The following is a 25,780-nucleotide window of genomic DNA, read 5'->3' as shown; positions in this document are numbered from 1 at the left end:
ATGTTGAAAAACATAAGTTTGTTCGTCCGTGTTTAATTAGCTGTTTATTCCACTCTCTGAACTGACGCCGTGCAATAAGTTGAAGTGAAGCAAGCGTATATTTGTTTCACTTCAATTTATTGCACCGCGTGCACCAATTCAGAAATAAGGAGCAGACCTATTGTGCATTTCAAGAATGCGTAGCAACAGTACAGAGGTTGATTCTCGTATTTGTGAGTGATAAGAAAACAGATAAAAATAGTGGCACGGAGTCTCGAAAATTTCAGATTGCACCCTTATCTATAAGAGCTACGATAAAGACCTGTATGGCGATGAGTTGACCCAAAAAGGAACAGGCGGGCCGCCACACTTGAGCCTCGAGGAGAAATCGCCGAGACCGGGCTACGCAAAATTAAGGTTAACGTACGTCAAATCAGCTGATTCAATAATCAGTCACTGACCAGAGGTGCGGCCGACACGACGATTCATTCAGCAGGTTCGTGCTCTTCCAGATCGCTTCTCTGTGCGGCTCTTTGCTCCTCGGAGGGTATTTTTTATTACGAGTTACAGCTTCTTGTGACAGAAATGGGAAAATATATATTAATTAGATAGCATAACGGTTGGTTCCCTGTTCTCTAGATGCGATTAATTTATGGAGGTCAACAGCCGCTGGCTATTAATTTCAAAGAAAAGGAAAGAAGGCTTCGTAAAATAAATGTGTTTGTGTATCTATTGATACAAATTTTAGACACTCTGGTACTACCGACATATTCTTTTGTAATCTTGATTAATAATAGTGTGATATGAAAATATTATTTATAACTTTCTTATAAGTTGATAATCTATATTTGTCGAAAGCTATAGAGAAGTTACTTAAGTATATATTAATATATTCAAAATGTTCTTCAAAATGTTTTACATGAATCTGAAGAGTACATACGAAATTATTTTATAGTTATTATGCATATAAGATGGAAGGTTAAAGTGTCACGAGTTTATCTTTGAGACATGAATGCACAAATATGTCTGGTAGATAAAAGTTTGTTTGTAGTCTTGAAATTATATGTTATAATGATCATTCATTTATTACTTGGAAAAACTTGGAAAACAGGATATTGAAAGGATTCTTCTTTTATTAGGATTTTTTCATGGAATTTATCAATTTTATCTTAGGAAAGTTGTTTCTTAAATTTTATTTTTACATTTACATTCTATCTCTATTTGAAAACATTTCTTTGATCATTTCTTTTAATGTCAAATTTCGAAAATCTGTGGAGTGATATAAGTATATGTATGCATTTCCATGTGTATTCCCATACATTTTTTTTTGTATATACTTTTTTTGTATACCTTACAAATTCTTATAAAATCAGAGTGACAGTAGAAGACATTACTCTGTAGAAGAGAGTAGCTCATGAATATTATATACAGGATGTTTTATCTTAATGTATAATCAAAATTGCATGGCACAAAAGAGGCTCTCATATGACAATAATTTTTGTCCAGATAGAAGCACCTCAGAGATTTCAAGATTAATTTTGTTTGTTAAACTGAAATTATATAATTTTTTTACATAATATAATTCGTTTAATTATTCTGCATTTAAAAGTATTAAGGAAGGGATCTAATAGCTTACACGATATGTTATATTTTAATATTGGTATATATTGACATGAAATATTAAGTATCTTGTAAACTGTTAATTTTTTAATACTCGTACTGTAATGTATAACTCGTATTTTTATGTATAGAATAATTAGAATTATATTATTAAAAAAATTATATTATTTTATTTAAAAAAGTGGAAGTAATATATCTTTTTGGCGCTTGCTCTTTTTCTTTCTCATCTAAAAAAAAACATGATCAAAATACACTCTCGAAACCGTTTCACTTTTGTCTGAAACATTTTTTTGTAGCTGTCATATATTTCGAAATGTTTACCGTAAATTAAAATGGGACATCTATATAAAGGTATCTTATTTTAAATAATGTATTAAGATTTCTCGAAATCTATGGTAGATACGGAAAAATGTTTCAAATAAAAGTTGTATAGTTCGGAGGGGGATGTAAGAAGATACCATTGATTTGTCCATGGATAGCGTCGCCAAGGTCAGGTCAAAGTCAAATCAGTGGTACCTTCTTATGTCCCCCTCCGAACCATACTTTTGCTTGAAACATTTTTTCGTATTTACCAAAGTTTTTGAAAGATCTTAATGCATTATTTAAAGTGGGACACCCTATATATAATAAAACAGCAGTTTATTTTTTATAGTTTTATAAAGTTCTTTTTAAAATGTCAAGATTCCAGAGCTTGATATTGCCTTTCCTGTTATGGTCCTGTTATTCTCGATTTTTACGGTTGTTGTTTATTAGAGATAAAGTGATGTATAAATTTTGTCTGATAAGGATGCAACTTTCTTGCAAGTTCCTCTTGAGAATATTAATGTTTTTTTCCATAATAAAAGAATAATATATAAAACACGAAACTTAAAAAAAGATATATAAAATATTAAGGATAATTTTTTTACGGTATATTATTTGTAAATACTTACAGTAATTTAATTGCGTTTGATAAAGTCCGGAAAAATTTCGGTGCGCAGTTTGAATAACTACAAAAATATGATATATATGCATGTACATACATATATATATATATATATATATATATATATATATATATATATATATATATATATAGGATATAGATAATTCACTGTGAATTATTTAAGCATTTAGAAGATTATCTAGCTTTGACCGTCAGGCTCGAAAGTAGACTTGGATATGCTTATGTATTTAAAAATATTATACCCGTAAAAAAATTATTCTTAATATTTTATATATCTTTTTTTAAGTTTCGTGTTTTATATGTTATTCTTTTATTATGGAAAGGAACATTAATATTTTCAAGAGGAACTTGCAAGAAAGTTGCATATTAGACAAAATATACATCACTTTATCTCTAATAAACAACAGCCGTAAAAATCAACCATAACAGGAAAGGTAATATCAAGCTCTGAAATCTTGACATTTTAAAAAGAGCTTTACTTATACTTAAGTATTTAATTTCATATCGGTCTTAATAAAATCTTATTATTATATATTATTTTTGCAAGAAAGTTGTATCCTTATTAGACAAAATATACATCACTTTATCTCTAATAAACAACAGCCATAAAAATCAACCATAACAGGAAAGGCAATATCAAGCTCTGAAATCTTGGTATTTTAAAAAGAGCTTTACTTATACTTAAGTATTTAATTTCATATCGGTCTTAATAAAATCTTATTATTATATATTATTTTTAAAAGCTATTTTAAATATACTATTTAAGAAGCGGTATATTTTATTGTAACGTTACATCTCTAGAGTATATGAGTAATCATAAATAATATTAAATTTTAATTACTTTTTATTTATTGTTAGTCATATTTTAAAAATAATCAAGGAATTATATTACATTTTTTATAATTTAGAGAATGAGTTAAAAACTAAAAAATTTAAATACATATTTATCGATCATAAAATATATATTATTTAAAAATTTGCCTATTCACGCTTTAAAATGTAATTAAAAAAAAATGTGATAAATTTACTTAAACGTTTGGGTGATTCATGTATTTTAAATAGTTTGAAAATTGGAATGTTTTAAATGTATGACCTTGGAATTTGTTTCAAAAAATTCCGTATTTTGAAAAACATTATGGTTCTAACAGTAAAACTTAATATAAATATATCTTTTAATATTACGTATAAGAACAAAAAATTATGAAAGAGAAAAATATTCGCTATTATTTATTTGCTATCTGATTTAATGTGTAGAATCGTCCATAATTAGATTTGGTAACATATTAATTCAATATTAAAATGATACTAATTGTATATCTGTTTATGTTACAGTGCAATTATTTGACTGTGTGCAAAATTAATATATTTATTATGCGTCTCGTAATTTGCGATAACGTGGACTATGTCGCAGAATGGTCTGCGAAGTATGTTTTAAAGAGAATCAATGATTTTAATCCTAATGAGAACAAGTATTTTGTTCTCGGTCTCCCTACAGGTATATAACATTAATAAAATAAAAAGATAAACCAATGTTTAATAATTAAATTAACAATAACTTTTTTAAATATTTGATTATTAATTATATGTTATTAATATGCTATATTAATATTATCATCTTAATAATCTTTTCTTTTTGTTTCCTTTCCATTAAGGAGGGACACCTTTGGGGATGTATAAAAAGCTTATAGAATATTATCAACAAGGCAAAATTTCCTTCAAGTATGTTAAGACATTCAATATGGACGAATATGTTGATTTACCGAGAGATCATCCAGAATCTTATCACTTTTATATGTACAATAATTTCTTCAAACATATAGATATCGATCCGAAAAATGTGCATATACTTGATGGAAATGCGACGGATCTCGAAAAAGAGTGTGATAATTTTGAGAAAATGATCAAAGAGGCTGGCGGAATCGAATTATTTATCGGAGGTACAACAACAGTTTTATTAAATTAATTCATTAAACAAAAGATTTTTAGATGTAATAAGAATTTGAAAATAATTTTTAAAATTATTTACAGGTATCGGACCAGACGGACATATAGCCTTCAATGAACCAGGTTCGTCGTTAGCTTCTCGCACACGAGTGAAAACTCTTGCGCAAGACACTTTGGAAGCCAACGCAAGATTTTTCGGAAATGATATTAACAAAGTACCAAAACAAGCACTGACTGTAGGCGTTGGTACCGTAATGGACGCTAAGGAAGTAATGATTCTTATCACCGGATCTCACAAAGCTTTTGCCCTTTACAAAGCTATAGAAGAAGGCATTAACCATATGTGGACGGTATCTGCGTTTCAACAACATCCTCGAACGCTTATAATTTGTGATGAAGACGCAACTCTGGAGTTACGTGTAAAAACTGTTAAATACTTCAAGGTAATCTCATCTATCTTGTCATATCATGACATCATGACTTAGCACTCTTTTTTTGTCATGAAGTAGAAACATTGATTACATTCAGGCACAATGTTGAAATTGCGTCTCGTATTCAATGTTATTCAATTTATATACTATTTAGGCGCTCAGTGATGTACATCGCAAATTGATTGAGGAAGATGGAAATGCAATCCCCCGCCGTACAGTGCAAAACAATTGAAACGGTAGCTATTTTCATGACTTTTATGCTCAATCAAAATTTTTTGCATTATACGAGTTATACATATCCATTTTCCTTCCTATAAAAAATATTTTTTAATAAAAAGAATATATTAGATAGATTAGAGATAAGATATTAATTCTATGTTCTATTCTTATTTTTTATGCAAATTTGTTATAATGATTATCCTATGTAATTAAATTTATAATCTTTTTTTGTAGAATTTATGGGACATTCATAGCAAATTAATCGAACAAGAAAATCGGCCAATATAAAGATTTTGTCATCATCAGCAATTCGTAAAAGTTATAATGAATTTTCACGGGGATAAAAATTGAAAGTTTTAACATATGGACGATAAGGCTATGAAGCTAGAGTGATTAGAGATTATATAATGCAATGTATTTGTATTTTATGTTCTCTATTTTAATCATATACTTACATATACAAATTTTAATTATATATACTATCTTATACACAACTGCCATATGAATGTTAGAAAAATATATTTTTATATCATTATTCTGTTATTTCAGAAATAAAAATATCCTTTTTACTGCCGTATTATAGGAGCATTTTTAGTGATTATGATCCGAAATTATTTAATCTAATTTTCCTTTCCAACATAAAAAAAAAGACAAGGCAATAACATAGTTTTTTATAATACATGAGTATTATATTCGCAGAAGATGCTTATTGCGCAACACAGTTTATTGTAGAAATAGTGACAAATAGAACACGGAGATTGTACGTGAATCACATGATAGTCGTAGGTCCCTCAAAGAGAAACAGGGACAAACTGATTGTGGAAAGTGAGAGAAACGAAGCTGACAATCATTGGCAGGGGAAATCTCCATCGTTCCAAGAACGGAAAAACGGTGTTTGACAAAACTTTGTATGTGTGAGTTAATAATGTGCACGCGGAAATTAATCTCAATATAGGCAACATAGTTGAGTAATAGTAACTACGTAACGATGTAGATATTAGTATGAGACTAGGGAGGAGGCGGATCATACCTCCACCAGCCGAGGCGAAGGCGGTGGCAGTGGCAATGGTTGTAGCTATTACAAATAAAATGATTGCCCGATGTGGGACATGCAGAGATACGTGCGCGCTTCATTCACACGTATTATCTCGACTCGTACAGTCCGCCCGACACGAAACGTGATAATTAATGTAGATACGAGTTTTTCCTGATATTATTTGCCTGTGCGATAATCATGAGCAACGATCAGCAAGAATTGAAGACGATTGAACTGCGCGAATTGCAACCGATATTAAGTCGTACATTCGGCGATCAGTTGATAGTGGTCCATTATACGACTAAGAATTTGCTGCAGCCTGGCGAGAATTATGGTAGTAGCATTTTAAGTGTTCATGCCGTAATTAAGCGCAACGATGAGTCAGAAGAGGAAGATCTTTATCTCATTGCGAAGATGTCGCCGCCGACGGAATTCCAACGGCAAATCTTTGATTCCCCATTCACATTCAAAAAGGAAATCTTCATGTATGAAAACATCGTACCTTATTACCAAGAGCTGGAAAAAGAAATGGGCTTGAAGGAAAATGAAATATTTGATATATTACCTAAATATTATCAGTCTCGATTGTCGCTGACTCCAAATGTCGATTTCGATGATAACGCTGTTATTTTAATGGAAAACTTAAGGACACGCGGTTATTACAATGGCGATAGAGCTAAAGGTAACGCGTTAAATACCTTATTTATTTGAAATACATTAGTGAAATTTTGAGTTTATTTTAATGTTTTTATGAATATTTAAAGGAGGATGCCCACGATATAGGGGAGTTTCTGCCCTAGAGATGGAACCTCTGAAACCGATAAATTCATTTAGAATATGATGAAATTTATCGCGCAATAATAAATTCCACTTTTTTATCGGCGAGGAAAGTTGAAAAAAATCATATTTAAAGTTTTACCGAAGTGACGACGCGGAGGCGCGAGAGGCAGAGAACGAGCGAGGCTCTAAATGAATTTATCGGTTTTAGAAGTTTCATCTCTGGGGCAAAAACTCCCCTATATCATAGGCATCCTCCTTTGAATTAAAAATTTCTATAATTTATAAACTAGAGAAAAATGTTCAGTTTAGTATAATAAATTATTTGTGAGCTTCTCGAATTCCTAATGAAAACTTTATAATTTAACATGTTTATTTAAATTCTTATTTATAATACGATTAACACAGTCTTTATGAAAATGATGAATATTTTGTGAGAAAACCGAAAAATTTCTAAAATGTATTCTAGAAATCATTTTAAAGAAAAAAATTCATTATAGGTAGAATTACCATTTCAAAATTTTTAACACTAAAACTTGCTAGACAAAACCCCCGATCATTTCCCTTATAACTTCGGATGCATTCAAAAATTTGTATGGATTAGTAAAATTGATTAGCACAGTCACCAAATAATTATATTACATCTAATTATTCATTCACACTTAGAGCAAAAAGCAATTTAAATTGGAAAATAAATATAGAATGTTTTTATTTAAAATCAAGTTTTATTACAGGTTTCGAATGTTTCTACTTAGTGTTCTTATTAGTATTTTTAAAATAAATACATAAATATAAAACATTAATAATAGTTTATTAGTTTTTATTTTGCAACATTACACATAATAAATTAATTTTAAAAAATCACATTTTGCTATTAGTTGAGATTACGTAGTCATTATAGATCGAGATTAATATAAAGTAGCGCGGGAGAGGTCAAAGCAAAATACAGGGTGTTTGATAAATTTTGACAAAGCGCTCGTGTGTAAATAGAACGGAATAAACTGAATCGAAAAGTGTCCTGTATCACATTTTGCAATTTTCGCAATAGTTGACAAGATATTACTTAAAAATTGCTAAATATTGATTTTCAATAATTTTTTACTCAAATACTATTAATATAATTTACAGAAAAAAAAACGAGAGACAAAAATTGTTTATTTTCTTCTCATAAAATTCTGAGAATTTTTTCAGAATTTTTTAATATTGTATATTCTTATGTTAGTAAAAATAGCTGCCAATAAAAAGAAAATGTAGTACTTAAAAGTTAATGAAAAATTCTGAAAAAATTCTTAAAGTTTTGAGAAGAAAATCGACAATTTTTGTCTGTTGCAGTTTTTCTGTAAAGTTGATAGTATTTGAGAAAAACATTATTGAAGACTAGTATTCGGTAATTTTTAGTAATTATTATCTTGTTAACTATTGCGAAAATTGCAAAATGGTAGAGGACTTTTCGACTCAGTTTAGTTCGCTTTATCTACACACGAGCATTTTGTCAAAACTTATTTGACACCCTGTACATAGAAAATTTTTGAACGCTTATAATTATCCCGGACGCTTTCAAAAAATCTCCCCAGACATTCCTGGATACTCTAACAAGAGGCGTTGTCCAGGGAAGACAGATAGCAATTTTAGCTATAGGTCAATTCGCTTCAGTTATGAAAACAATTTTAGATAATTTTAATATTGTAACAGGTGAAAAATATTTATAACTTTTATTAAATTTTATAAATTTATTATTTTATTAGGTGAATATTATTTTCCCTTAATATTATTTTGAAATTTCCTTTTTGCTTACAAATAGGCTGTTGCTTGTTATATTCACATCTAAAAATTATAAATGTTTAATATTTTTCTCTCCTGTAACAATATTCATAAAATTATCTATATTTCGATAACTGAACTGACTTAGTGTATCTAAACTTTTTTATTTAAAATGACTTCTAGAATACATTATAGAAGTTTACAGATTTCCTCACGGAATATTTTGTAATATATAAAAAAAAGTAAATATAATAATAAAAACAGTTAATATAATTTTATAAATTGTATAAATTATTAATACAATAATGATGATTTAAATTAATTTTTATTTAAAGACACAATACTCAGTACAGCATAATAAATCAATTACAAGAGATTTGTCATTTATCGTAATACAATGATGTCTTTTTGTCCTTATCAGCATGATTTATAATGTTAGTAAAACATAATTTATAGTGTCAATTTCCTTGACCCTATTTTTTTCAAGTTTTATGCGATTTCTCTTGATATACTCAGGAAATACATCGAGTAGCATTATGTCATAATGATTTTTATAAAATTTATCGTGAAAAATGTTTCATATAAAATCAATACAATTGCATGACATTGCGTTTTCACTGATTGTGCGAGTCTCTTACATATTTTAAGATAAATAAACTATTAGATTAATTAGAAGATATAAATAAGATATAAATACATTTAGTCAGTTAGTATCTATTATGAAAAATGCATAACTTTTTTGTTTGAATTGCAGGATGCGATCTTGAACACTCGAGAGTCGCGATACGGGCGATGGCGAGATTTCATGCGCTAGGGATGGCTACAAAGTACAAGCGGCCGGAGTATTTCGAGATATTAAAGGAACGCAGTAAATGCGTGAAGTTTAATATGGAGGAGTTCGAGCACTTCCAAGCAGATATGCTGAAGATGATAGCAGAGGACTCAGAATTATCTGTTTACGTCGATCGATGCGAAGCTGCCATTCGCGACTCGTTCACACATGGCTTTTGGACAATGACGCCCGATGAACCGTGGTCCACTATTATCCACGCGGACTTTTGGGTGAACAACATCATGTTCCATCGTGATGAGAACGGTCACGTAGATGATATTAAATTCGTGGATTTTCAGAATTATCTATTTTTCAGTCCATTGCGCGAGATGGTCTTTTTCCTGTTCTCTAGCACAGAGATTTTGTGCGAGGATCATATCGAAGAACTAATAGATCTCTACCACGAGACATTTTTGGCTGTGCTGAATCGAATGGATTGCGATATCGAGCCGTTTAGCAGAGAGAAATTCGATGCTAAGCTGCTCATTGATGCCAGGCTCGAGTCTATGCATTTGTTCTTCATGCTTAAAATACTTACACTAAACGTGCAGGAGACTGAATTGAAGCACGAGAATATGAAAGACGTCTTGATGAGCTATCAAGGGAACCAATTGTTCATTCAACGATTGCGAAAGGTCATGTTATATTTTATTAAACACGACTGGATATAGGTAATGTATAGGAAAAAAGTAGAAAATATTTTGAAATATCAAATTACATATAAATATATTTACGATTGTACGATAACGCAAATGATAGTGCTACATGTGTAACTACGTTACACATTGTTTTGCTTCATCCTTTATGAATCATTAAGCGATAAAAGGACGAGGCAAATTATAGAAGAAAATGGATGTGTATATATCTATAATTTAGCAAAATTAACGAATATATGTATAAAATATATATTTTACAACACTTCATTAAGTTTTCTTTATTTTACAAATATTTGAGTAAAATGTAATTTATTTTAAAATAGATTTATTTTCTCTTGACCTTGGGTACTTTCCTATCTTTATTCCTGTTCTTCACATTTGTGACTTCGTAGAAATTGCTTCCAATCTTTTTTCTTTTACTAGCACGTTCTATAGCTCTTCGCTGTTTGCTTGTTAATATTTCTTTCGTTTTTTTACGAGACATTGATGAGACACTTTGTATATCATTACTTGAGACTGTTTTAGAAGAAAACATTTCAGTATCGCTGGAATCGTATTCATTATCTATGACATCGAATACACTCTGTTTCAGATTATCTTGTGCGATAGACAAAAATTCTGTATCTGAATACTCGTTGCTTTGATTCATATCATAATCTTTTTTATCTGCGTTATCATTGAGAACGTTATCATCATTATTCGAAGAATCGTTCACACTATCTTGATCATCTAAATTTTCTGTTACTTGTAAATCAGATTTATCTTCTATAGTACACGAGTCATTTTTTGTGTTCACATCTTCTGATTTCGAGTTCTCCAATTCCGATTCACTTTCCACACTACTATCATCCTCTACGATACTTTCACTGAAAGATTTATCTTGCTCTAGAGTCTTAACATCGTCACCAGAATAAGGCAATCCAACGCGTATTTTTCTAAAATCTTGTGTCACTGTCAGCTGATTCTTTATCTCTTTTGAAAGTAGATTATCAGTTTCTTGTGCTTCTTTATTATCGGTGATTTTTAACACATTATCTTGTATAATAACAGTTTCATTGATATTAACTGTTTGATTTGATAAGGGTTCCTCGTAGCCCACAGGTGCAACATAAAAAGGCAGTTTACCACGTTGCCAGTCATTGAGTACCATACGTGCAGCAATTGCAATGTCAGGTTCTCCTTTCTTTAGAAGCTTGCCGCTTCGACGCGCCAATTTTTCCAAGAAATCAACATGATGTATCCATACATTTATTTTGTATGTCTTACGAATGTACTCAGGTTTCACTCTTTCTAGGACAGAGACGATGTAATCTTCTGGATTCTGAACGAGTTCTACTCTCACTACTCCCTTCAATACTTTTTCAGTGTCGGTTTCCGTCGACGGATAAACGACACCGGGACAATCTATCAAATAGATACGGCGCATAAGAGTTATGTACTGCCACACTTTTGTTTCTCCAGCTATAGGCGCCACTTTACAGACCTTTTTGGAACGCAAGGTGTTTATGATGGAACTCTTTCCTGTATTAGGATACCCTATGAAACCAACACTGATCTGTTTTTTATCAACGTGTAATTTTGCAAATTGCCTTAGTAAATTTATCAGAGAACCTTTGCCAAAAGGATGTGTTAAGGAAGCGTGAAAAGCAACCGTTGGATATTCTTTGCTCAAAATGGTAACCCATCTTTGCGTGACCCACGTTGGTACAAGATCTACTTTATTTAAGATAAATATTAAATGTTTGTAAGGTTTCTCGGTTTTCAGATATTTTTCCACAGGTGGAGACCTAGTTCCCATTGGATCCCTCGCATCCAATATCTGCAAAATAACATCAGAGGAATCAATGACTTTATACAACTCGTTCCATATCCTTTTGCTTTGTCCTGCTGACATGACCCAATCTCTTTGTGCATCCTTTACGCCAGTATCCTCGCGGACAAGGTCATAGTCTTTGGAATCTTTCTCCTTATTATAAGTATCTTCCCTGTCTTCAGCCAGTTTCTTCAATTCATTGTACGACGTTGCTGCCAAATTCGGTCTTTTTCTAATCTTCTTTGGACCAAAAACATTTTCAAAACTTTCTGTATCCAACAAATGTACTCTTGCATTTGCCGCCTTTTGCTGAAGCAAAGTTATAGGCAATTGAGTAGGTTTCATGACAACTTTATAAGGATCTTTCATGGCAGTTCCTAATTCATTCTGGAATTTTTGCAAAGCATTCTGTGAGATGACTCGCGAATTACCAAACCATCTTTGGGATGGCTCCACACGTGATGTAGTCCCAGAAGTGTTCCAGCCTTGAAATGGCGCAGGGCTAATGATTTTTCCAGCACGATTGCGTTTCGGTCTCTGATTACGATACATCTGTAATCTTTTAATAGTCGCTTTCGTTCGTACTTTAGCAACTCCTTTCAAGCCTTCTGTAGGACGTTCAGGATTCATACTGTGTCCTGAACGCTTAAAACCCTGCTTTCGCGGGGCTTTATTAGTGGTATGTGCTTTAGCCATTATGTCTGTAACAAATGTATCACTTAATATATAAAATATACAACATATTAAAAAATACCTTTTTAAAACTTTAGTTCTTTTTTAACATTATCAATTGAAAAAGGCATTATAAGTTATACATCAAGATATTAAAATCAAATATGTAAAAAATAGTTTGATTCTAATTAAATAAATATTAAATATAATATATTATATTAATTGAATATATAATATATTAATATATTACTACATTAAATACATTAAATAATTTAATCACTTTTAATATTTCGCATAAAAGTAGTTTTAAATTCGATAAAAGCAATGTATACTTCTATACTTTCTATATTTGTATAGTTTATATTTATATATTAGTTTTTATTATAAAATAAATTACAATTGACAACGTACCAAAATTCTTACGCCAAACGTAATTAGTAAAAATTCGTTAATTAATCAAAACGTTGATAAACTACAACTTATACAAATATGATACAAATAAATTCAACGTGATTCAACGTGCACCTTATGTTAGGTTAAGTTACAATTACACCTATGGTTTGTTTTTCGTTCCTGCACTAGACTGCACTAAAAGTCTCTCTCGTTTTCGACAAATATCAAACTGTGGAGACACCTTCACACTTCCTTACACACAAAACATATACCTATCTCACTTTAAGTTTCAAAAGTGTACACTGGGTCAGTCAGAAAACAAACCTATATTGATTTCTAATTCCTGCACCTGTATATATGGCAGAACACTTTCTGCGCGGCGCCAGTAGCCAATTATTCTTTCATTTTTTGTGAAAAAGTGATAAACTAATTGGCTATCTCTTATTTACATCATGCTGTAAGCCGCATCTTTGTGCAGGAGCCATTAGGATCGTTCGATTATCGATAGCTCGCTTTTTTCGTATTGTATCGCACGTCAATATAGGCAACTTCACAATCAATGGTACCAATTGTAGCCTAATTTCCACTAAGGGTTTAAATCGGATTAGAATGTAAGAACCAATCAACTACAGTCAAGTATTCCCCTGTTACAGTCGAACGATAGGGGAATACTCGACTGTAGTTGATTGGTTCTTACATTCTGATTCGGTTTAAACCCTCAATGGAAACTAGGCCTGTGGCAACTGCGAAGGAAGTTTTTGTTGCATGAGATAAAGACGTGATCATTTCATTCGTGGAGCTATACATATATAATATATATATACACATTATATGCACATATATTTGTGTGTGTCGTGTGTGTGATAAAGATCGCTGTAGATCGTCATAAATATGTGTAGTGTCAAACTAACCATGTTAAGACGTATTAGCTCTTGTTAATTATCGTAAGAGTTTAGATCACCGTCACGACCGAAAGATGGTCTCGATTATCAAAAATCAGCTACTGAAACATCTGTCGAGGTACTGTCCGTGCAAACACGATCGATTAACCTACAACACGGTTGCAACTGACACGCCAAAAAAAAATCGTCCCGTTCAAGTCACACGTCACGTAACGCATTCCTTATACTTCCTTATTGTTGAGACATACAACTTGTCATTGCGATACAGCTGATGCATCTTCCTTTCCTATGTGTTCTGCATAAGTGCAATATTTGTAGAGCAGCTTCAAAAATAACGAATGAAAATGTTCTCTCCCATTGTAATTGACATACTTATCATCATATGCTACTGATTTTTTCTACTTTTTCTCATCAATAAAAGTTTTGCACATTTAAGTTAGCAATAGTTGTATAACCTTGTGCATAAAAATTTATACCTATGCTAATTATATCTATGCTAATTATATTTATCTATTATGAAGTATATAAATTAAATAATTTTCTATAATTTGTATGTACATACATATAATGTATATTATTATTTATTTAACTTATTATTTTTATAACTATTGCCAAATGATATATATTTTGCATGTTGAGCTTTTATATTATATATTTTAGGTTTACCAAGAATTTATCTGCTGATAAGATAAATTTGAGTACATTTAAAGGTGAAGGAGAACTGTCAAATTTAGAACTTGATGAAACGGTCCTCACAGATCTACTAGAGCTGCCATCGTGGTTAAGACTAACTAATGCTTGGTGCAATAAAGTTTCATTTCGCATACAATGGACCAAACTAAAAAGTGTTCCTATCTTTTTGGTAAATGATAGTTATTGATTATAAATATATGATATAACAATATTAAACTGTAAATTATATAATTAAAATATTATATTTGCAGAGTTTGGATGAGGTACATATAGATGTAGAAACATGTGAGGATTTAAGAAGCATGTCTTCCCCGCAGGGTATATCATCATATGCTGGTCCTGCAAAGTATTCTTTTATACATAAAGTAATTGATGGAATAACAGTAGCTGTCAATACTGTACTGGTTACATTTAAAAGCCCTGCATTTATTGCCTCAGTCCAGGTATATTATTATACAGTATACAACATAGAGGATAGTAAATTGAAGATTTTGAATAGATGATCATTTATTAAGTATAACCATTTTGTATTATTTAGATGAACCGGATTATGGTAGAATCCAAGTCAGCAACATGGCAGCGTTGTGATCTCAGAACTACTAGAGTGAAGGATCCTGATCGAGGGCAGTTACTTATCTTTAAAGAGTTAGAATGGCAGACTGTCAGAATAGAAGCTCAAAGTACTAAGGATCACAATTTGACACCACTTCGTTTACTTACAAACCAAGCAAGATGTCGAATTACAATAAAGAAAAGGATATCAGGTCTGTGAAAGTTGATGTAAATATCTTGATAGTGAATACATCATATTCATTATTGCTAAATCATCTATTTTATTACAGATTGTTTCGTTATGGACTGTAGATTAGTAATTATCCTAGATGATCTTCTATGGGTATTGACAGATTCACAACTGAAGGCTGCGCTTCACTTTCTTGACTCTTTGGGTGGTCTTATCGAGAAAGCTACTATTCTTGAACGAAAAACAAAAGCTGCAAGAAAGTTAGAGGTTTGCATTTATTTAATTTGCGATTTAATTTAATTTTTATTTTAATTAATTTTAATTAATTTTTGTGTAAAACTAATAATTTATTATTAATTTGTCTATCTTATAAGGTTTTACCAGAATATCAGGCACAGATATCTCAACAAAGTAGAACAAAGAGTCAATACAATACAGCGATTTCGAAAATATTTACGAGATATGATGTTGTAGAGACATCATATCATTTTCTTTCACAACGCATTGATCTTCACTTATGTGATGATGCTGGTGGTAAGATCAAAAGAAACTTGTATTTGTTTTCATATTTATTAAGATATTATTTACTATTTTATTTATATATTTATTTATAACATATTTTAATACAATTTAGAATTTTCTGCATTATATACATAGTTTTTAACTATCTCTCTTAACACTATGTTATTAAAATAGGAGGCAGATCATTACATCCTGATCTAAAGGATGGTGGTGCATTACAAATTTCAATAGTTAGATTTCAAATTGATTATTATCCATATCATTTGGCGATGGCGGATAGAAAACATTGGGCCAAATACAGAGAAAATGTTACACCTCATAATCAATGGTTGCAACAATCATTGAGTTCGTTTCGAAGTCAGTTTATGGATCTCATAGATTCTGGGAGAACACAACATTCTCCTTTAACAAGAAGTCAAGGAAACATAACAGGTGCATATATATCTGAACAATCAAATGTTTGAATAATATATAATTGGTATAAGACTTTGCGTATTATTCGATTTTATTTAAAGCAGGAAGCACTATAAAAGGTTCCAAAGAACATTTAGAAAAAAGTAATCAACCACAAAATTCAAATGTCACGTCATCTGAGCAAAAGAAATCTCAACATCCTAGTGGTAATCCTGTGAAAAATTATGTTTTGGAACAACTTGCCAAACTGATGACAACGTGCATTATTATCAGGATCGATGATTTTACTTTGTACAAAGTGACAACAACTTCGCGTAATCCAATGCCAAAAGAATTTATCTCAGGTATTATACATTTAATACTTAGAGTTATTTGTTTATCAGGCTGTTTATTAAAATAGTCGCATCAAGTTTGACAATAATTATTTTATTTGGTAATTATACAGCTCAAACCAGGAAAAAACATACATCAGGTACAACAAATTAGTAGTTGTTTGTTTGAATGTAACATTGCACATAAAGTTTTTAGCTAAATTTAATTTATTCTAACAAGTAGATTTATTTTATTTCTCTTTTTTTATTATGTTTAGTTTATATATATGTTAAAAAATTGAGATTAATCTTTAATTTAATATTCAATGTGCAATGACGTGTACCTAAAAGATATTGATATTACATATTACAAAAAAGTTTCTTAGACATTATACAAGATATGTATATGTTATTTACAAATGGTACCGCTAAATACTGTTTAATTTTTTAACAAAATGACGTATAAAATTATCATTGCATGTGAGATCGGATTTAAATAGTAGTTAGATTAAAATTTTCCTTTCGTATTTTAGTCAACTTCTATTACTCCTATATCTATTTAAATTAAATTTTTATTTAGGTGATCGTGACAGATTTAGTCTTCCAGAAGACGTAACAATACTTCATGCTGAATTTACTTATTACTATTATCCGGGGGATATTACTTTTCCCTGTAAGCAGATATTTCATATAAATATTTTTATTCTATTTAATAACTTTATTATTAAACAACGTATAATTTTTTAGTGCCACCACCTAAATTTTATGTACAGCTTAATCCCATTCAAGTAAATTTCGATGTTTGCTCATGCCTTTGGTTTAATTCTTTTGCATTAAATCTTTATCATTCTCTTATGGGAAAGGACAAGCTGAGTTCTTCGCGCTTAATGTATTTTGATGTAAAAATAGAGGCTATACTTCCAAGAGTAAGTTAGAACATATTAGCATATATTTGTATTACTTATATATCATCCCATTCACATTTTAGTAATATTAAAATTTGTATCTTTAGATAGTTTTTGAAAGTCAGCAGGATTATCCAAATCAGAAAGACAGACCCAAGTCTTTGCATATTCAAACCTCTAGAGCGTCTATAACAAATGTTCGATCAACAGAAAGATCTTCAAGGGCGGATTTGGCACAGTGTCTCAATGCGTTTCAAATGGGACAAATGTTCTTTGGTGCAGAGTTTCCCAGTAAATCAGGAGATTTTCATGTAGTAACGGATAAATTTCTAGCCCATTGTGCAGGTATGTATTTACATACTTACATTACAATATTGTCAATATATACAATATATTAGTCCTTTTTCATTAGTTTTCTTTTTCTGTATCTTCTTTTTGTTTTACATTTTAGGCACTGATAATATTAGGCAAATACCACCCAATTTCAGTAGCAATTCCGTAAATGAGCTGCTTCGTCAGTTGAACAGAGAACTTTTATGGACAGAGGCGAAAGATGTATGGTGTTGCAACTTGGAACCCGTTTGGGGAGATTTTTTCGGAGCACGGGCTGTTGGCCAAAATCGGCCTGTACCGTTTCTAGATGCGTTTCCTCTAACACTCTGGTGTTACTTCACTACAGACTCATCAGCCACGGAGAAGCTGTCGCCTGCCGATATTCACGGGCTGGCATATATAAGCAATTTAGTTAGCGTACAGATAAATCATTATCAGTATTTGTTCTTACTTAGATTGTCGGAGATAATTTCCGAGATGGCTACGTACTTGGCTGTGGACTCAAATAAGATTTTGAAAGTGGAGAATGGTGGATCATTGATCATAGGCGCATTGATACCGCAGGTGGAAGTGACATTTGTGATGCCGTCGCATACACCTGGTAAGGAGAATTCCGGCGGTGATTTAGAATCTGTTGTGCCTGATTCGTCCAGCATAGCGGACGATTTCGTCGGCCCGTCCACAGTTTGGCATACTAGCACGGTGAGCGCGCGAGTAGATTTTAGCGCTAAGAGAATGAACACGAGCAACGACATAGAGACACCTCAGAGTGAGGCATCATCGATGATATCAATGGATTACTCGCATTCTGCTCCGACACAACCGGTTGTCACTTTTAAACAAAATGGTACGAAGAAAGGCGATCAGGAGGGTTCAATGAATGCAATGTGGTGCATTCCTGAGAGTTGTGGACCGCAATACAGTAGTGTTGGCAATACAAGCGACGAAAAGAAACATACAACGGAAACCACACATAAGCATAGCAAGTCGGATTCAAACACGCCCTTTATTCCGAATAATTTTAATGTTAATCTTTCATCTATGAAAAAAGGACTCAGCAATCTAATGACATCGATCGACTCGGCTTTGAAGGCCTCTCCGGAAGATGGTAGTAGCGATACAGTATCTATGAGAAGTGACGTTAGTTCGGACAGTGAGAATTACGTTTTGGTAAGCCTACAGGATCAAGGGAAGATTGACGCAGTATTCGGCATTGATAACTCGATTAGGATAACGGCCGTAGAAGAAGCGACTGAAGTTGTGGAAGAAACGCCGGACACTCAAAGTGAAAAATCTATGGACAGCGTATGCAAAAGGAAGGATCTAGCAAGTATCATAGACAATTGAACAAGCTTTCATTATCATCGAAGACAGTAGAAATAGAATTTTATTTTCTTATCCACAGGTTTCCATGGCAACATTCAAGCTGTCAAAAGTTGAATTTATACAACAATCTTGCGATTATTCTTCTGTTATTAAAGTTCAAGTTTCTAATATTGACAATGATGAGTGTTCATCTATTCCTTGGGATGAATTTCAGGTGAGTTAAATTATATTTTAATAGATGTAAAATAAGATAAATATATACATATATACGTTACGCTATATTATTATATAATTATGTTCTTTTTAAACGAACAAAATTCCTTATTAATTGTACTGCTGCAATAAAAATTTATTCTCTTCTTTTATGGAAATTTTGTTACTTTTACATAATATATAGCTTATTTATTCAGCATCATTTGTGTGCTAATTTAAAGTATCTCGAATATAATTAAATTATATTTATACGGTAAATTTGTATTTTGTAATAACTTTTTGATATTTGAGTTTTAACCATAAAGAAATCACTTCTCTCTACACAATATTTTGCCATAATTTTAATAAACTGCATTGAACTTTTTGTGATTATAAGTCATAGTAATCCTTTTCAATTAGAGTATATATTTGAAATAGCGGGTTACTTGTGCATAAGCTACTAATACTTGAGTAGTCTCGCAGTAATTTGCTAATTGTTTTTACATTATATAATCAAGTTGATATTTTATAAATGTATATTTATACAATTTCTGTCTTTTAACTTTTTTTGCATGCCTCTACCGCGTCTCTCCTTCTCTTGTGAATGTTTTTATGTGGCACTTGTGGCAGGTCAAGAGAAAGGTATTGGCAAAACCATTCATACATTTATTATTAGACACTGTGAAAAAAATGCATGTGTTGGTATTGAGCTACATCACATTGCTGTTATCACACTGTTGATGGATTTCGTAGAATCAACAAAACTTTAATAATGTTTTAATAAATCAAATTATAATATTGTAATTACAATAATTATCATATAGCAGAGTTATTAGCAGATGCAAATTTTTATTCAAAAAAGCTATATTAACCACAAATGGAAGTATATTAAAAAATAGCAATTTATATCATATCATATTTATATCGCATTACGTACAGTGATAATTATATTCTTCTACAACATTGCTTTATTAAAATGTAAATAATTGCATTATATGTTTCTGCTTTTATCTTTCTTGTTTGACAAAATAATTTTAAAGAGCATATTATTTTTTATTATTAAATTGGAATGCTTACAATTCTAAGTTACGCTTTAATTATTTATGATTTCCATACACAGTTGATACAAATTCAATTTTAAAGTTTTTTATTAGCTTTTTTAGTTAGATTGCGGTAATAAAATGTATGGCATGGTATTGTAATAAGCTTGCATTACGATAATTACAATAAGCAATATGTGAAGCTTGATTATGCTAGGCGTTGTAAATATACATTATTTCAGTTTTGTATATATTTTTTGTATATTATTTTTAATGAGGTTTATTAATATTGCTTCATACATTAAAAACGCTTTAGCGCATTGATACGCTTTTGCATCTGAATGAGATCATTCTTGCAATTTTTATATATATTAAATTTTAATCTAAAATGTTTTAGCATTTGAAAAATTTGTTAACATATTTAACAGTAGATTTTTACATGCTGTAATTAATAGATTTAAAAATACATTATTAAAGCTGTTGAATTGTTTATAATTCATAACTAACAAAAAGGTATCATTAACTCATTTAGTGTATAAATCATATTTCATCTAATTTCATAATATAATATTTCAATTTGAACAGTAAATTGAACGTAATCAATATGGAAATAGATATTTTATTAGCTATAAACACAATTCATAGAACTATATTTAATATGTTCTTACATTCTGTTTGATAGACCAAATTCAGTTCGCGATCTCGAGGCTGGATAGAATTACCGTCCGATTCTGACTGCAGATCACGTATTAAACTACGTTTGGATCACAGTTTAAAAAATCCAGAGGATTCTCGTAGATTATCGGATGCTAGTCAGAAAGACACGAGCGACAGCAATAGACCAGCATCTCAAGGTCGTACTAGATTGACTGAGCAAGACACATCTCGTACATCCGACATCAATGTGTATGACAAAGAGAGCGTTATGAATTTATTCGAGGATAAATTAGAGATGAGAGTCGCTAACGTAGGAATGTCATTGTCGATGAGTTCGGTAACGGGTTTAGCGGACTTAGCAGAAGACGAGATTATACCTAAACCAATTCCTATGCAGGTAAATAATTCTCAGAAGATTATCAAGTACATTTCTTGGATATAATATCTTCTAGAAATATAAACTTAAAATTTATTGTCAAACGCATATATTATTATTTCAGATATACTTAGAAAATATATCGTTACGTTTAAATGAAGATCGTCCGCCAAACAATATAACTTCTCCAGGCCCGATCCCGATAGATTTGAATATTTCTAAACTCAGGATAGCGCGGGACATGAGCGGCGTGTTTCACATTGAACCCGTTGGTAAGTAACGCCGTTGTTGAACGAGTCCATTTGTTTCTGCCACTTGCAATTAACATTGAGTTGATTTTTCTTTTCCGATTTTTATGCGATATTAATCTTAGTTACGTCGTTCCTGTGCGCCTGTAAATACATGTAACTGTAAGTTGGTATTATATGTAGATTTTTACATTGCGCAAGTGGCAGATTTCTGTTTGGAAGTAATTAATATTACATATTGCGTAATTGTTCTCTGCACCCAGGCGGCCTTTCGAATGTGAGCATTGATATAACACTTGTAGACAAATAGTTTTAGATCTCGCTGCTTATTACTATTGCACAGCTTAATATATATTATTTCAACTAGACATAATTAATATATAAATAAAATATAGCATTTAAGCATGAATTATAGCTTATTTTGTACACAAAGAAAAATTTATTGAGTTACAAGCAATAATTATTTTAATTTTTATTATGCATTATTTTATACTTTATGTATTATTAAATTTATATAGGGTCTCTCTCTCTCTTTCTCTAAAATTGATTATAGCAGAATATTTTTTTATATATTTGAGATTAGTTATTTTTAATAATTTTTTTATTTATAACTTGATAAGAGCCTGATCGACATAATTTTTAAATTATTTATTACTAAAAAATGGAAAAATGACATACGTACAATCAGTATTATAACATTTTTATTAATAAGTTCAATCATTGCCATTGCCAATTATTGTCTGACATCTTTGAAGTATGCTTTGATTAATTTTACAGCATACTTTAGATGAAGATCGTCACATTAAATGAATCTGTCGAGATAATTGTTCCATCGTATATACTTTCTATCTACGCTGCAGCATAATACTTAATATAATATATCGTCAATTAGAATTTATATCTGATGATTGTGGTGGCCAGTCTAATATTTCGACACTATTTTCTTTCTTTCATTAGAAATAAAAACGATATTTTACACATACATAATAACTGTATGATCTATTTATCCTCTTTCTTTGATATCTTTCATGTTACCACGGTTTAGTAGATCATCAACGATATTCATATCACTTTATCAATTTGTTTACAAACGCCTTAGACTTTTTTTATGTATTTTGCAGCCGTTTCCCGTAACTTTCAGTTCTTTTGGCTGTGTGCAAAGGAACATAATCGAATCTTTTAAAGTATTATTTATTGTTAAATATGTCATTTTTAGCAAAAGTTGGATAATAACTTTATATAATGCTTTATAGAGAAAGAATCCTTCCATTGTCCAAAAATTTTTAATGCAACAGTTTTAAAATTTAAATAAAAGTTTACATAGTGTCACGCTCTTATTAGACAGACTATATTATGAAGAATTAAATAGATATTGAATTTCAAGTTCAAAAAATTCTTTCATAAATACATGTATCCTAGTTAATGATTTATAATATTTGTCTTATATACTCAAGCTATATCTATTTTTTATCATAAAAATATATTTTTTATATTTTATATTGCATATATCTAATGTTAGTATGACTAGACACATCTATATTTATATTAGTATATTTATTTCTTTTTAATTATTATCTCTTTTGAAAGAAATTATATAGTGTTATGTTTGTATGTTTTTGTTGGAATATTCAATATAACTTTTAGTTGATCAAACAGCAATTTTTTTCTTTTTAGTAACTGCAATAGAGGAGACCCATTCAAATACGGCATTATCAAGTGACAAAATGCTTAAGAATGTAGAATGCGAGAGAGAATTAAAAGCTTTAAGACAATTCAGTAAGCAATTGAAATTAGATAATGAAGAATTGAGACGTCGTATGGGAGCTCTAGAAAGATTGTCAGAAGAAAATGCAAGATTAATGCGCGTTAAAGAGGAATCGGATATAATAAGATCTCGTTTGAGCGCCGCAGAAGATGACATTGCGAGTCTTCTGGAAGAAAAGAAACTCTTACATGAAACTATTTCAGAGCTGCGAAATCAAAGACTGGAAGACGATCCTGAAGATAGTAATAGAGCTTCATGGTCTATTAAGAGATAGCATACCAGTTGTTTTGATTGTTCCAAATGTTGCAGTTCTACTAAGTCTTAATTAGTTATATTTTCTATAAAAACAGAAACATTTTTTTGACTGAAGTTTGGGATATCTTCATGTAAAGCAAAAAGATTTTTAGTTTATTTAAATAAAATAGTTATCGCTCACGATATAATTTTCAACTTTACAAATATAAATTAATGAGAATTAAAATAATTTAAATTTTTTTGAAAAAACTATCAGGTCTATAATTATTCTTTAAGATATATTATTCTCGTAAAATATTATTATCTGCCGTAATTACATGCTAGTAACTGCCGTTTAGATCTTTTGCTTAAAATGTAAAACAGTGATAAGAATCATATAGATGCGCATACAAACTTAAATGGAAAATATCAACTTTCTTACCATGATCGAATATAAGGTGATAAACCATAATATGTTTCACGAAAATTAGTAATTGGTCATAAGATTTTTTGATAAATCGCCTGTGTATTATTTATGAGTAATGTTGCTAAAAGTTGTGTATGATCATATTTTTTGTATTATGCGCATTATTTTGTTATAACATATGTATATATAAATAATTAACAAATATTTTGTTATTTATCTATATATATACATGCTTATATGATACATGTCCTTCTGAAAATGAAATAAAATATATAATAAAGATGTAAATAAATAAATAAAAACGATTTATTTAGAACTGTATTGGTATCTGCGTTGATAAAGAAGTGCTATATATATTTCTTTGTTTTAAGATGGAAATTAAAATCTACTTGAGCAATATTTGCATGTTTGTGCATTATACTTATGAAATGTATTTGTATCATGATTTTTTTAGAAGGATGTGTATGTACAAAATAAGCAAGTGCACTAGTCAGTATATCACAGTTTAGACATATTGATTGATTCTATAATTGGTAATATTTTCATATTTTGCTTTCTATATAATAAGTAAAAGCATATTGTGAAACATAATGATTTAAAACAGACGATTATAAATTAATAATATATACTAGTTGAGCCTACGGATAGACTTCAAATAGAAATTGTGACCTGGTATCGCATTATATCATATACATAATTTTGTATTGACTGATTTAATGATTCATCGAATGATGAAAATTATAAATAATAATAATATGATAAGGTGGGACGTTTCAATAAGACTGTATAAAATTCGGATATGTTGGTCTATAGTAGTCGCACTAGAGTCCTTCAGATAATTTATATAAACGTTAGAAACAGTGGAATTGACTTGATGAATTTTTAAAAGAGAGAATTGTAATACGATGGATTGCGAATGATGGTCCTTTTAATACAAGATTTGTTTTAATTTACAATTGGTCCCAACAATAGCTTCCTTAGAGTTTGATTTTGATAGATTTAGTTTCTATAACGGATTGCTGGTCGATCCTACATAAATGGAAAGTATTTTTTTAGCACATACGAATACGTGATGCGATTGAAATTTGTTTCATAATGTAAATTTTTGCTCTTAATATACACATTTCATGTATTATAGATACGTCATTTAGATAGATTTCCATTTAGATGCGGCTTTGAACGGCGCGTTCTCTCGGCAAATATTTTCTGATAAACAAATACAAATGTCATGATTGTATATCTATGTGATGATGTAATTGCTTGAAACGGTGCAATACGATGTAGTTATGTAATATTTGACTAGTGAACGCAATGACTGAAGGTAGCAATTGTGTCTACATATATTAATATGTAGGTTTTTAGAAAAGAATGAAAGATAAAAGTTGAAGTTTTTGTTACTTTCAAATATACGGATAAGCTTTTTATAATGCACATATCATATCTACAATGAAGAGTTTGCTTATATGTATAACACATTTATATATGATCTGATAACATTTTATATTGCAGAAACATATTCTCCTTACGATTTAATTGTATTGATGTCTCTTATTTCATTTAAGTCTGATTTAAATCAACTTCCTAAAGTTTGCTCATAGTTCCTTTCTTAAAGAA

General features: G+C 30.4%; 4 protein-coding genes across 14 annotated transcripts; 3 read left to right on the top strand and 1 right to left on the bottom strand.

Annotated features, from left to right (window-relative positions):
- The first annotated feature begins 63 nt into the window (after positions 1-63).
- On the top strand, positions 64-5,615 carry LOC108747571 (glucosamine-6-phosphate isomerase). 2 transcript variants are annotated; one of them, XM_018485128.1, is made up of 6 exons: positions 73-475; positions 3,878-4,040; positions 4,198-4,482; positions 4,574-4,932; positions 5,075-5,156; positions 5,374-5,604. In XM_018485128.1, the coding sequence occupies exons 2-5, from the start codon at positions 3,917-3,919 to the stop codon at positions 5,150-5,152; spliced, it is 846 nt and encodes a 281-aa protein (XP_018340630.1). In that variant the 5' UTR covers positions 73-475; positions 3,878-3,916; the 3' UTR covers positions 5,153-5,156; positions 5,374-5,604. The 2 variants fall into 2 exon arrangements, with proteins under 2 accessions (XP_018340631.1, XP_018340630.1); XM_018485129.1 differs by lacking the exon at positions 5,075-5,156 and having other exon boundaries at positions 64-475; positions 5,374-5,615.
- Positions 5,616-5,827: 212 nt separating this feature from the next.
- LOC108747576 lies at positions 5,828-10,418 on the top strand. Its single transcript, XM_018485137.1, has 2 exons — positions 5,828-6,857; positions 9,468-10,418. Exons 1-2 carry the CDS (start codon positions 6,374-6,376, stop codon positions 10,214-10,216), a joined length of 1,233 nt encoding a protein of 410 aa, XP_018340639.1. The 5' UTR covers positions 5,828-6,373; the 3' UTR covers positions 10,217-10,418.
- A 97-nt stretch (positions 10,419-10,515) lies between these two features.
- LOC108747821 (nucleolar GTP-binding protein 2) lies at positions 10,516-20,143 on the bottom strand. 6 transcript variants are annotated; one of them, XM_018485652.1, is made up of 3 exons: positions 20,139-20,143; positions 14,816-14,819; positions 10,516-12,715 (listed from the first exon to the last, which is right to left on the bottom strand). In XM_018485652.1, the coding sequence occupies exon 3, from the start codon at positions 12,708-12,710 to the stop codon at positions 10,527-10,529; it is 2,184 nt and encodes a 727-aa protein (XP_018341154.1). In that variant the 5' UTR covers positions 12,711-12,715; positions 14,816-14,819; positions 20,139-20,143; the 3' UTR covers positions 10,516-10,526. The 6 variants fall into 6 exon arrangements, with proteins under 6 accessions (XP_018341154.1, XP_018341153.1, XP_018341156.1 ...); XM_018485651.1 differs by lacking the exons at positions 14,816-14,819; positions 20,139-20,143 and adding an exon at positions 13,991-14,017; XM_018485654.1 differs by lacking the exons at positions 14,816-14,819; positions 20,139-20,143 and adding an exon at positions 13,404-13,457.
- Positions 13,991-23,937, top strand: LOC108747820 (UHRF1-binding protein 1). Of its 5 annotated transcripts, XM_018485647.1 has the most exons (19): positions 13,991-14,099; positions 14,642-14,843; positions 14,926-15,117; positions 15,213-15,438; positions 15,517-15,683; positions 15,791-15,950; positions 16,113-16,370; positions 16,457-16,696; positions 16,798-16,824; positions 17,244-17,336; positions 17,411-17,589; positions 17,676-17,913; positions 18,020-19,227; positions 19,307-19,441; positions 20,050-20,061; positions 21,142-21,513; positions 21,617-21,764; positions 22,004-22,017; positions 23,415-23,488. In XM_018485647.1, the coding sequence occupies exons 1-19, from the start codon at positions 14,056-14,058 to the stop codon at positions 23,415-23,417; spliced, it is 3,918 nt and encodes a 1,305-aa protein (XP_018341149.1). In that variant the 5' UTR covers positions 13,991-14,055; the 3' UTR covers positions 23,418-23,488. The 5 variants fall into 5 exon arrangements, with proteins under 5 accessions (XP_018341149.1, XP_018341145.1, XP_018341147.1 ...); XM_018485643.1 differs by lacking the exon at positions 22,004-22,017 and having other exon boundaries at positions 23,415-23,937; XM_018485645.1 differs by lacking the exons at positions 16,798-16,824; positions 22,004-22,017 and having other exon boundaries at positions 23,415-23,937.
- The last annotated feature ends 1,843 nt before the right edge of the window (positions 23,938-25,780 follow it).

This window comes from Trachymyrmex septentrionalis, unplaced genomic scaffold, assembly GCF_001594115.1.
Source record: "Trachymyrmex septentrionalis isolate Tsep2-gDNA-1 unplaced genomic scaffold, Tsep1.0 scaffold20, whole genome shotgun sequence".
In the NCBI taxonomy this organism is placed as follows: Eukaryota; Metazoa; Arthropoda; class Insecta; order Hymenoptera; family Formicidae; genus Trachymyrmex; species Trachymyrmex septentrionalis.
Note: the sequence above shows the minus strand (reverse complement) of the source record. Positions and strands in the feature narration are given on the sequence as shown.